Here is a 12,513-nt window from a genome sequence, read left to right on the forward strand (position 1 = left end):
CTCTTCTCGTTCGTGCAAATATATCGAATTTGTTGTGTTTATCTGCGGTGTGTGTGTGTGTGTGTGTGTGTGTGTGTGTGTGTGTGTGTGTGTTTTGTGAGTATGTTGCTCTCACCGAACAGCGCCGACTGCTCTCTGTGGACATTGCCCTCCCTCCCCTTTTCAGCTCATAATAGCCAATTAAATAATAATGAGCAGGTTAACCTTTACTGTGCCTGACCCCAACTCACAACAACAGCTCTCTCTCTCTCTCTCTCTCTCTCTCTCTCTCTCTCTCTCTCTCTCTCTCTCTCCCCGGAGCTCACGTCACCCACAACGCTGCCCGGGATCGATCGGTGACCACATTTTACACCGAATATATACATATATATATATATAATATGACGTCAAAACGTTTATCTTTTGTGTGTCGATAACATTGACGTGGATTGGAAGGACTCAACGTGTGCAGGGGAGCTCTTGAGTTGTATTAAATTGGGCCAAGTGGGACTTATTAAAGTGCGACACCAATTTGGACACCATTCAGTACCTAAACACTGGGAACAAAAGTCGCCCGCTGCAGATAGAAATGAAAGACATGATCGGGAAAAAAAACCTTGTTCTGCGACGCGCGTGTTGATGAACCGTGGCTGTTTTTTTTTGTTTTTTTTCAGAAGACGGATCGCAGGATTCCCTCGTCCAGAGCGGAAGATATTTCACCCGCCATTTTAACTGTTTGTCTTGTTCCCCCCCCCCTTCCTCTAAAGCACCTCGTTCTCTCTCTTCCCCTGACCTTGATAGACAATAGCGAGCGCCTGAGCTCATTCGGGCCGCAGGCCTGCAAAGCACGGAGGCAGAATTTAGAGCGAGACCCAGATGGAAGATTTTCTTCTTTTTTTTTTACGGTCTTCCATCTTGTTTGAAGGTCCACTGGTAGTTTGTTTTGTCACGGTGAGGTCAGCTCCATGCGTTGTTCTGCTAGCAGCTGGCCGGGTCTCGGCACTCACCTTCCTCGCGACTCCCCCTGCTCCGAAACAGAGAACGACAACAGTCTCCCGACCGTAGTTTGACATTAATCTTTATTGAATGAACAACCATGCAGACTGAATACGTCCACAATCACATCACAAACCCAGAAACAATCTCCGTCAGGGCCGCTGTCGCCGCTCCAGGTTCGAAGCGTGTTGACATTCAGGTCACGAGCTGCGTTTTCTTTCTTTCTTTCTTTCCTTCTTTTTTTTTCTTCGTCTTTTCCTCTTCCTCTCCCCGGCAATTTCGGCCTCAACTTCCAAAATAACATCTCGAGACACGGGCGGAATGAAACGCAACAGAATATGGATGAGCTCGATGCGGCCGACTTCCGTCTTCCTATCGGCGCCCGTTTGCAGCGGAGGCAGTTAATTTTTTTTCGCCACCGACGCCGTGATGAACGCGCTCGTCTGCGACCTTTAGACTGGTGTTGGACGACTGTGTCAGGTTATTAGCTCAGTGAGCTCTCCGCAGCCCGGACGCCATTCAAATTCAAAACACAGATTCTGTTGTACTCATTTTCCTGCTCACACGAATGGCCATTGTGTGTGTGTGTGTGTGTGTGTGTGTGTGTGTGTGTGTGTGTGTGTGTGTGTGTGTGCGCGTACGGTTATGTACCTTTCAACAATCTCCTCCATCTTTAATAATCTCTTTTCCCACTCCACCTATCCGTCGCTCCGGATGACGTGGAACAGTGTGACGTGGTAGAGCACCTGGTGTCCGTTGTTCCAGGTGTACAGCGCTCTCTCCCGCGGGTTGTAGTCCATCATGCTGATGTGCGAGTACTGGTTGTGGAAGGGGATGTCGGTGTACTCGTACGTGGAGGAGTTGGTGTGGTAGGCGAAGTGCACCTTGGCCCCGGCCAGGTGGGAGTTGGTGACGTACAGCGTGCCGCAGATCATGAAGGCCTCGCCCGCCGAGCGCTTGGGGAACCCCGTGTCCCAGCTCTGCAGCACGTCGAGGGAGCGGGGGTCCACGCGGCTCACCTGGAGACCAGGGGGGAGAGAGAACTGAGGGTCGGACATGCACAGTAAACAAAATCCATCGGTAAACCGAGTGGAGATGTGAGCCGCTGTCGTCTGGGAAGACTGCGGTGAAAATTCCAAAAGTAAGGTAAACTGAATTATTTCTTTTCATTTATTATTTGAAGGCTACATGCCACTCTTCTTGTTGTTTTGTGTCATGTTCAAATATCTTTTTCAATGAAGGAGGTTCTGTTTATGTGTTATTGTTCTTGTCCTTTTTATTTTACACCGTGGTATGGACTTTGGTATCGAGTATCGTGTACTCTTGGTGGTATCTGTACCGACTATTCCATTTTTGGTATCGTGAAACAGGTTTAATGTCCCGTTTAAAAAAGGGAGGAGGGATTCTCCATGTGTCCAGCCACTCGTTGTCTCCGATGACGGAAGTGCACTCACACTTTATCACATAATGTTCACATTTAACCACGCTGACAAGTTGTCTGGTTTTAACCCTACCTATATCTGGCAGCTGATAAGTGATGAACAAATATAAGTACAGAAGAAGAAAACGTACGGAAATTCTCAAGATATATTCAAAGCAACAACAAGCTGTCGAATGTCCTGAGCTTTTACTTAACACTGTCACAATTCCAAAAGAAACAAAATGTCATTATTGTTTATGTTTATGTTTTCATGTGCATTTTCAGTTCACACATAAAAAATATTTTTTACGTGAAGTACGTGATGTCATATGTGTGTGAACCAGTACGGAGATTTTAATGTGTCTAAAATGAAGACCTGAAACAAATGTCATAAATTTCCTTTATGTTTTCCCACATTGTCTTTGTTTCCTCGGGGGGTTTCACTGCAGCACTCTCCTCTTCTGGTTAATGACACCTGACCGGAGAACAACTTCCTTTTCAATTGTTTGCATTTGATAACCTCCACCAAGGAGATAACGTGATTCGTTGGGTTCGTCTGTTCGTTTGTTTGCCGGCAGGATTACTCAAAAGGTTATAGACAGAACTGCATATTAAAAATATTTTATGAATGAATAAAAGACAGGTCTTGGCCATCGAATTGGGTGATTACATTTTTTTTTACCTAATCCAGATCTGGATCCAGGATTTTTTTTTTTGGAGGAGGATTCTTCCCCGTTGTGCGATAAAGGGACAAAATTTGACATTTTGAGTCATATCTTCACAAATATGTGACATTTTCATGATATGTAGGTCGGATGAAGATGGGGATGTTTTGGCTGAAACGAAATACAGGTGGTGGGGGGGTTGCTAAACCTCTGCGGGGGTGACAATGAATTATTATAAAATCATTTGCATTATTGACATCTGTCCGTCAACCTTTACACTTACTGTATGTCTGTCTCTCTCCCTCCCTCTCTCTCTCTCTTTTTCACAAGCACACACACGCACACACGCACACACACACACACACGCACACACGCGCACACGCACACACACACACACACACACACACAACCGGGATGTGTGCAGGGGATTGTAGCAAGATCGCACATACTGTATATTAAACTCAGGGAAACCCTGCAGTAAGCATTCCGTTCATTATGGTCGATGACATTATTCAATGCAGAAATGTCTCCGTCAGCTTCCTCTGGGAGTTTACGACCTCACCGTGAAGGTAAAACAAACTCGCTGACAGCAATAACTTCAATTTGGACCTACAGCGAGAAAACAATCCTAAAGTTCTTTGCCATTTTAATTTGTTTGGTGATATATATATATATATATATATAAAAAAAAGGAGCACACTGTACCATGATGTTCCCTGCGTTAGGGATGGTGGTGTACACGGCCCACAGTCCCGTCTCGTCGGCCATGAGGTCGATGTCCGAGGACCCTCCCCAGCTGTAGGGGAACGTGTTGTTGTATCCGGCGCCGCTCAGGCTGCGCTGGAGCAGCACGCTGCGAGAGCGGAAGTGGTACTGAACCTGAAATGACAAGATCATCGCTCTGGTCCTCTGGTTGTCCAACTGTGACCTCTCATCGTGCAGCCAGTCCCTTACCAGGATGTTGCTCTGGTGCTTGTTGTAATAGAGCGACCCGTTATAGACCACGTGGCCCGTTCCCGCCCAGGGGTGCGGCAGCAGATGCTGCACAAAGTTTTGGCCCTTGGTGAAATCCCCCATGGTCCTGTACTCCAGCACACGCCGGCCCTTGTAGTAGCCGTCCATGGACCACACCTGGTGAAGGAGGGAAAGGGCAACCAGAGGGGGGGGGGTTAACCACCTCCGATCTTACCACACTATTCAAAGGCACGAAATGGACGCCGACAGCCAGTAATCGTCTTCATATACAGTCGCTGATCATCTTTATATACAGTCGCTGATCGTCTTCATATACAGTCGCTGATCATCTTCATATACAGTCACTGATCGTCTTCATATACAATCACTGATTGTCTTCATATACAGTCACTGATCGTCTTCATATACAGTCACTGATCGTCTTCATATACAATCACTGATTGTCTTCATATACAGTCACGGATCGTTTTTATATACAGAGTATTATATATATATATATATATATATATATATATTAATATATATATGTATATCCCAGGTATTGGATAATTCATGTCCACCTTCCCCCACCTCCTGAATCAAATGACAATGAAAGGTAAAACCAGGTAATGGGAGAGTAATGAGGAAGTGTGTGAATATAGGCCGGCAGAAGAGGGGGGGGCGGGCGAGGGCGAAGAGAAAGAAACCATCAGAGATCAGTGGCAAAACAAACGGACGGAGGCCGACGAGAAATAAAGACGAGGAGGCAGAAGAGACGAGAGTGTGGAAGGAGAAAATTGAGTGTCGACGGCGCGGGGGTTTAATTAGGGACGAGAGGTGAAAGAGATGGAAAGAAAGAAGGCAGAGGGAGCTCGTCGGAGGAGGAGACGCTCGTTAGTCCCTCTGCAAAGAGAGGAGCTCGGAGGAGAGCGAGCGGATGAAAAGCATCTTTTCTTCCACGGGTCAAAGGAAAGAGAAATCTCCAGCAGAGGCAGCAACATGTTTTTCTAGTTGTTGTTTTTAAAAAAAAATCTGTTAATTTTGCTGTTGCAGCATTTTAAAAAAAAAGAAGAAAGAATCTCATTGAATTACAGCCTCTCAGACAAAGCTGACTGATTGCAGTGATTCAGAGTGTCTTCAATAACACAGTGTCTGATTCAGACTCAAAGACAATGACAAGACTGATTGCTCTCTCTCTCTCTCTCTCTCTCTACACCAACACCCTTTTCTTTATTCCCCCTCTCCTCTAAATACTTCCCATCCCTCCTTATTTTCCTCTTCCGCTTCACCAGCTCATCTGATGAGAAACTTCCGTGTTTTCATCCCCGATCAAGAGGCAGGGCGTCTCAAAGGGCACACGAGTCCCTTTGTTTGCGGGCAGCTGTAATCTGCTCGCATTTGAATGCACCATTTGCTTCACGAGAATAAGCTCCAGATGCTTATCGCGCGTGTTTCCTGAACGCACACCTTAGTCTGAGAGACTGTTGCACCGATGTTCTCTCTGCCTTCATCCCAACGCTCCGTTAAAGGGACTGATTAAAAACAACTGCTCATGAGGACTGTCGGTTGATTGAAGGCATTTCAACTGACTGTAGTCACGTTAAAAAAAGGCGACCACTTCACGGGCCTGTGTGGAGACGAGGTGACCAATAAGCCATTAACAATTAAAATCTATACCTAATGTCTACCGCAGCTTCTCTTGACTTGTTCCTTTTTCTGTCGCTTTTTGCTTCTTTTCCATCGCCTCCCTTGCTTCTTTCATCCCGTCCCGCTCGTCTGTTGTTCTTTTCATCAACCTGCTCCCTTCTTTTTTGTTTCTGCCTCTTTCCATCCGCCCCCTCTTTCTTTTTACTGTCTTCTTCTGTGCCTGCATCACACACACACACACACACACACACACACACACACACACACACACACACACACACACACACACACACACACACACACACACACACACACACACACACACACACACCTCTTCACCAACCCGTCCCCATTCTCTCTGTCTCTCTCTGATTCGCTGTGTTGCTCTCATCCTCTCTCTCTCTCTCTCTCTCTCTCTCACGCTCACACCATCGGCAGAGACATGTTGACAGATCAGGGGAGATCCACACCCCAGCAGCTGTTCTCAACACACGGCGACAGGTGTGTGCAGGCGTGCGTGCGTGTGTGTGTGTGTGTGTGTTTGTGTTTCATTGTGTAGAGTACAACGCATTGCACACACACGCGCACACACACACACACACACACACACACACACAATCACTCACTGATGAGCTACTGAAGAATTCATTAATGCAAAACTGGGACCCTATGCAGCCACTGTAGTCATGGATACCAAGGAACGTATGAGAAGGACTTTACTCGTCTTGACTCTCCTTGTGTGTGTGTGTGTGTGTGTGTGTGTGTGTGTGTGTGTGTGTGTAGCAGCTTGTCCTGAAGACTTTGTATGACTTTAACTGACTTCTTTTCAGAAAATACAAAAAAACACATCATTATCTTTTCCGGGTGGGAGGTGATGTTTCCGATGCTCGATATCAGCAACCTTGAAATAATGACCGTAGGAAATATCAAACGCCACAAAACGCCATCTCCCACAAAGAACGTGCCAGGAGTGTTAACAGTCTCGAGCGAGGTTCACCATTTGGATTTTGAGAGATGTCCCCCAACACAACGTGTGTGTGTGTGTGTGCTCTGGTGAAGCATCAGGAGCAGTAGAAGCAAAGGAAATGTCATTTGCTTTTTGAGGAAATCTTTTGCAAATGGGTTTTGCTTTTTTGGTCGTATTTGACCAGCAAAGATATTTCCGTCGGACTGAGTAGAGTAATGGCTGATTTATCAGCGTTTTCTCACTTTGAGAGCAAATGAGGAACATGTGTTGTGATCTTTTTTTTTTCCTCTTCCCCTGAGTCGCCATGCAGGCAAAGCCAATTTTTCATTTTTGTATTTGTTTGGTCCAAGCACTGACTCATGAGCACACACACTTTGACGCTCCCAAACACACTCGAAAGAGGATCTTATCACCGGTACAGAAAATTTGACGTAAATAACAATTCCCAGTCTAAAATATGTGATTTCAGTTTGAATATATTATGTTATTGTTTCCTCCGCAACCACCGGGCGACCCGCCCCCCCCCACCCCCCCCCAGAAATGGTCTCGCCAAGGTTGAGAATCTCCGATCTGGTTCCCCTTCAGATGTTTTTCAAACCATGGTGTACGTCTGCATTTTATATCATTTTATCCTAACCGCTTCATATTTTGCTGCTCATTCAATCTGTCACATCCGCGGCAGGAAGCTTCCGTGCAAGCTGCTGGCTCGACCCCCGGGAGCAATTTGGGGCCCAAACACACTTGAGCACGTGGACTGGAGGAGATGTGCCGGGATCTGACTGCCCAGAGCCTCCCCTGTAATCACTGAACCAGCCGCAATATATATATATATATAAATATATATATATATATTTATATTTAAATCAGCTCTAGAAATGTTTCTTAAGAAGCCTCAAGGATACTCAGTGCTTTTTGTTAAGGACCACTACATGTAAAGATAACTGTCTGTTTACAAGAAAACGCCACTGGGTTCCATTAAACTTCGGATCAAAGTTTTCTCAGTAAATTACAGATTTTTTTATACGGCTTCACTGTCTTATTCATAATGTCAATCCAACGGGAGCATATACCTGCAGTGGATTTGTATAAACCGAATTCCCTACATTGAGGGGCATCTTATGAACGGCAGTGAAAAGACAACAGACAGAGGAAATGCTCCTATTTTTGGGACGAGCATGCAAACAGACAACGGGGACCAGGAACGAGGCGCCGCCGCTCGTAACCCCGTGACTGTGACAGTCAGTCGGGTTCCCGGGAAACAAGGTGAGAAACTGGGATACTGCTGCTGCTGCTGCTGCATTCTCATCGCCAGGGAGAGGCTCTAATAGGGAACAGGCAGGGGTCACCATGGCGATATAAATCACACCTGGCAACTGGGAGACAGTCGCCTTGACAACTAGCTTAATATGCTCTGCCTGAAAACAGAGTGCGTATGTTTGTGGGAAATTCGGGTGAAGCGCGTTGTGAGCTGGGCAAAAGTGGGACGGCGAAAAAACATACGTTGAGAAAAATATGGAGCGTGGCCGCGTTTGTGACACATGCTTCGCTTGTCACGCACACACACACACACACACACACACACACTGTACACCTACCCTGCTGTCAGAGCTGGGAATCATGGCGTCAGTCATCCAGGAGCCAAAGCGGGAGCCCGAGGCTCTCACGGTGATCGGGCCGCTAACTGCAGTCAGCCGACCACAACCTGTTGACAAGTGATGAACGTGTTGTATTAAATCTGCCATGAAGATTTTTTAAAAATAAAACAAAAGTAGTGTCTCTCGTGAAGGGGAAAGGGAAAAGTGAACAGTGGGTTTTTGGCTCAGTTATAAGTAAGCGAACTTTCCTTGTCAAGGTCACCTGGCCACCTCAACTCAACTTACCTGTTCAGTTCATTAAAGTGTAACTCCATTTTCATCCGCAAAAACAGTATCAACACGACCATACTGTCTGTCCACTCGACGTGTCCATTCACAGGCTCGACGTGTCCCAACTATTTCCTTTCCCCCATCAAACTATGTCCAGAGAACATGACCGCTTCTTTCTCAGTCCTTGTACATATGTGACCTTGTCAGACTCACGTCGGAGAACCTGCCTGTTGCTCTTGAAGCCAAGTTCAGGATCCACTTCCTTCAAAGGCGTCAAGTCGCTGTGCAGTTCGCACTCTACACTACAGGACCTGCTAACCCCTGACTAGTATGTCTGGTCAAACAACGATTTGCAGATGTTCGTGTCGACGTGTCGGCGAGGCCTCTCGGGTGTTCACACATTTTGGGCGATGTTGGGTTTTCCGGTGATTTTTGGATTCGGACATTTTGGATTCGGGCTGGATGGATGTTATTTTTTTTAAACATTATTCTAGTAGCTATTTCTGATGTCAGCCCTTTCCTCGTTCCTTGTCTGACTGTGAAATCTTATTCTTAATAGCTGTATGAGGCGACGTCCTGTTCTTTTTATTGTCAGTCGTGGAGGACCAGTGCCCTTGAGCGTTGTTTAGCTTTGCACTTCCATAAGGTCGAAAGTGATAAAGCGGACACAAGAGATATACCCTGACTATTAATCTTAGGTATGGACCGTCTCCATTAAACACTACAAGCCACAGTTCTTTGAATGCAACTCGATAGCATCTTCCGTTAGAGCCTCTCTGATTGGTGACCAGTTGAGTGTGTGGAGTGGATTTTTCTGCATGAGATTTTCCAATTGAAGATAACCTTGGTGATAAATCAGTTGTTTTTTCTGAGATATATATATATATATATATATATATATATATATATATATATATATATATATATAAAAAACCCTGCTCCGGAGCCCCAGAGGACATTTGACAGCTGTTTTCACACTGTGTGACGAGTCGACTCACATTCACGAGTATAATCACAGTGGAGTGAGCCGGTGAGCGCTACTTCGCCGTCGGTACGCACCCAGCTTGTTCATGCAGCTGTGCAGCCTGGTCTCCAGCAGCAGGACCCTCTGCTGGAGCTCCTCGTAGTCGTACGCGCCGATCTCTTCCTGGATGGCCGTCAGGGTGATTGACAGGTTGAGGAGCTCCAGCCGCAGGGCGGCCATCGTCTGCAGGTCCAACCTGTACTGCTCCACCACGGACAGGAGGGGCCGTAACTGAGACATCTGGCCCTTCAGCTCCTGTGGGCGCATGGGAGGAAGGTGAGCGAGAAAACACACACACACACACACACACACACACACACACAGACACACACACACACACACACACCGTTGTCTCTTTTAGGGCGAGGCCGTTTGGGAGTAGAGCCACTGTTCCTTCGCAGCCAACTGAGGTAGTTGAAGCGTCTGGTCAGGACGTCCTCCGAGTGTAACTACTTCCCCGTCGTGAGTCTGGGCTTGTCTACCTGAGAGGGGACCCCAGAGTCGACTCAGGGTGGGTTTCTCTTTCCCCTGATTTACGCTTCCTCCCGCCCTGCAGCCCGCGACCCGCGACATTGAGCGTGCGGGAAAGAGGAAGGAGGCTTCCACAGGAGCTCTGAGCCAGGAACCACAGGTGTACTAGTCTATTAAGATGGGTTGTTTTTTTTAATCTCCCAGAATGTGAATGTGTGTCCAACGTGAATATTAATTCCGCTGCATCATTGCCATGCTGTCGTTTTAAAGGCAAATAACCCACGGAAACAAGAATGACGGGCGGAATCTAAAGTCGTTCGTTATGCATAGGATTTAGGAAAAAAAAGGAGGTTTGGTGTGAATAATGAAATGAAATCTTTATGATGGATGGAAATAGAAAATACTTTTTTTCTTTTTGGTCCCTTTGTCCTCTTTCCATCTGCCAAATTTTCTATTCCCTTTTCCAATCTTCACTCTAAGTGCATCTCGGGCTCCGTGAGAGAAAATATACACCTGCAAAGTCTCCGTGATTGTTGTCCCGTAATAAGCCTGAGCTTATCAGGAGTTACTGTACCCGTGATCATTCACAGGCAAATTGTCCTGCATTGGGTTAATCCTTTCAATCCCATTCCATCGAGGGGCTCAGGCGACAATGGATCCACAATCAGCTTCGGAGCGGCAGTCGCCAGGACTGCGTCTCTTTTCTCTCTCTCCCCCTTTTTCACACGCACAAGTAAATTAGAGTAATAAATCAGTTTTCAATGTCAAAATTTGGACAGTTCACATGATTTTGTACTGTGTGCTCCAGGGAGGAGTACGTGTTGGTAATGAATCCACGGGCAGACGCTGTTGGTGCAAAGTTAAAGGGGCTGATCCGTGGAACTGAAAGACTGTGAAGCAGGCGTGGCGGGGACACGTGTGAATTCCCCCCCGTGTTTTAATTCTACTCGGAAAATGGAATAAAAGCATCGGTCTAATTGGTTTGGCTGTGCAAACCCCCTTTCTGTACCTTTCTTTGCACCAAGCTCTCTCGTTTTTTAAATGCTCTTGGTTTAGTGCGATATTTAATTTCCAATGCTTTACTAGGTTCACACATTCAACATTGCGGATTGCGTCGTGAGCAAATTGCCGTCTCCCTCCTCGGCCTCGTCTCTTCCACGGCATCGCTCCGAGAGCGAGGCGGGGGGGGGGGAAGCAACCGGCCACGTGCGCCGAAATGGAAAAGGCCCCGGACTCCCATCTGCCCCGGGAATGCGTCGCAGTCCCACAGGAGGAGATGGAGGATGTGACTGGAGGAGAAGAACGTCTTCGCCGCCCCGCACAGTTGACTGGCACCGTGAAACGGAGACATGGATCACTGTGTGGATTCTCATCCGTAGGTAAAGACGGCGTTTTCGAGCGACTGTTTTAAAAATGCTCTCAAACTGGATATATTTGGTATAAATATGATATGAATGTGTGGCAGCGGGAGGATTTTATATATTTATCTCTTTTGCACTCGACACTCAAGATTTCTTTTCGCCTGTAAATGCTGCGTGTGTAGAGAGGAGTTGGATTCGACATGAAGACGAAAAAGGCAAAGACAAAAACCTTATCATCTCCTCAGAGTATCTCACACCCCCGCACACTAACAAAACGACACATCCGAGGAAGAGGCCTGGCAGTCATCAAACACTGTGCGTGTCTAATCCCTCTCCCGCTATCTGGAAATCAGGACACAAACACTTTTTCTGACATCACTTCAAAAACATTTTCTGAAGCTGTCGCATCAGTTCTTTTTTTTTTTTTTCTTTTTTTTTGCCGCACGTCACATAAAGAGCACAGCCTGAACATTCCGCGGCGGTTTAATATTTGGCCGCTTCGCGCTCACTTATTGGTATTTTTGTGGGTCATTGTTTGCATGTAAGTGTCCATCCATCCATCGTCTGCCGCTTTATCCATTTAAGGGTCGCTGGAGCCAATCCCAGCTGACATTGGGCGAGAGGCGGGGTTCACCCTGGACAGGTCGCCAGCCTATCACAGGGCCACATACAGAGACGGACAACCATTCACTCTCACATTCACACCTACGGTCAATTTAGAGTCTTCAATGAACCTAACCCGTTCTGCATGTCTTTGGACTGTGGGAGGAAGACGGAGAACCCGGAGAAGAACCCACGCATACACGGGGAGAACATGCAAACTCCACACAGAAAGGCCCTGGTTGGTCTGAACAGGGACTCGAACCCAGGACCTTCTTGCTGTGAGGCGAAAGGGGCTAACCCCTACGCCACCGTGCAGCCGCATGGAATTGTACGTTTCTTTTTTAAATATGTAAATTGTTGAAATCGATCGTGACAAAATGCTGATAATGTCATGGCCTGTTTCATAGTAAACACTTCACCTGGCTAGTCCGTCCCCCGCCCTGTCTCCTCTTTCATCTTCATCTCTCTAATCTCTCCCCTCCAGCTTCACCCTGCACCCCCCTCCCCGACCTTTACCTTCCCTCTTACTTCACTTTGCTCGTTCCCCTCATCCATCCCTCC

The 12,513-nt window shown here is 46.9% G+C and overlaps 1 protein-coding gene across 1 annotated transcript in view; it reads right to left on the minus strand.

The window, feature by feature from the left end:
* Positions 1–1,040: 1,040 nt before the first annotated feature.
* Positions 1,041–12,513, minus strand: part of LOC118313111 (noelin-2-like) — a 22,281-nt gene continuing 10,808 nt past the window's right edge. The window contains exons 4-8 of the mRNA XM_035638378.2: positions 9,553–9,772; positions 8,224–8,330; positions 4,015–4,191; positions 3,766–3,939; positions 1,041–1,994 (exon numbers count right to left, since the gene is read on the minus strand). Of these exons, the coding sequence (XP_035494271.1) occupies positions 1,674–1,994; positions 3,766–3,939; positions 4,015–4,191; positions 8,224–8,330; positions 9,553–9,772 (999 nt within the window). The 3' untranslated portion in view covers positions 1,041–1,673. The remainder of the gene's footprint in view (positions 1,995–3,765; positions 3,940–4,014; positions 4,192–8,223; positions 8,331–9,552; positions 9,773–12,513) is intronic.

This window comes from Scophthalmus maximus, chromosome 8 (genome assembly GCF_022379125.1).
Source record: "Scophthalmus maximus strain ysfricsl-2021 chromosome 8, ASM2237912v1, whole genome shotgun sequence".
NCBI classification, from domain to species: domain Eukaryota; kingdom Metazoa; phylum Chordata; class Actinopteri; order Pleuronectiformes; family Scophthalmidae; genus Scophthalmus; species Scophthalmus maximus.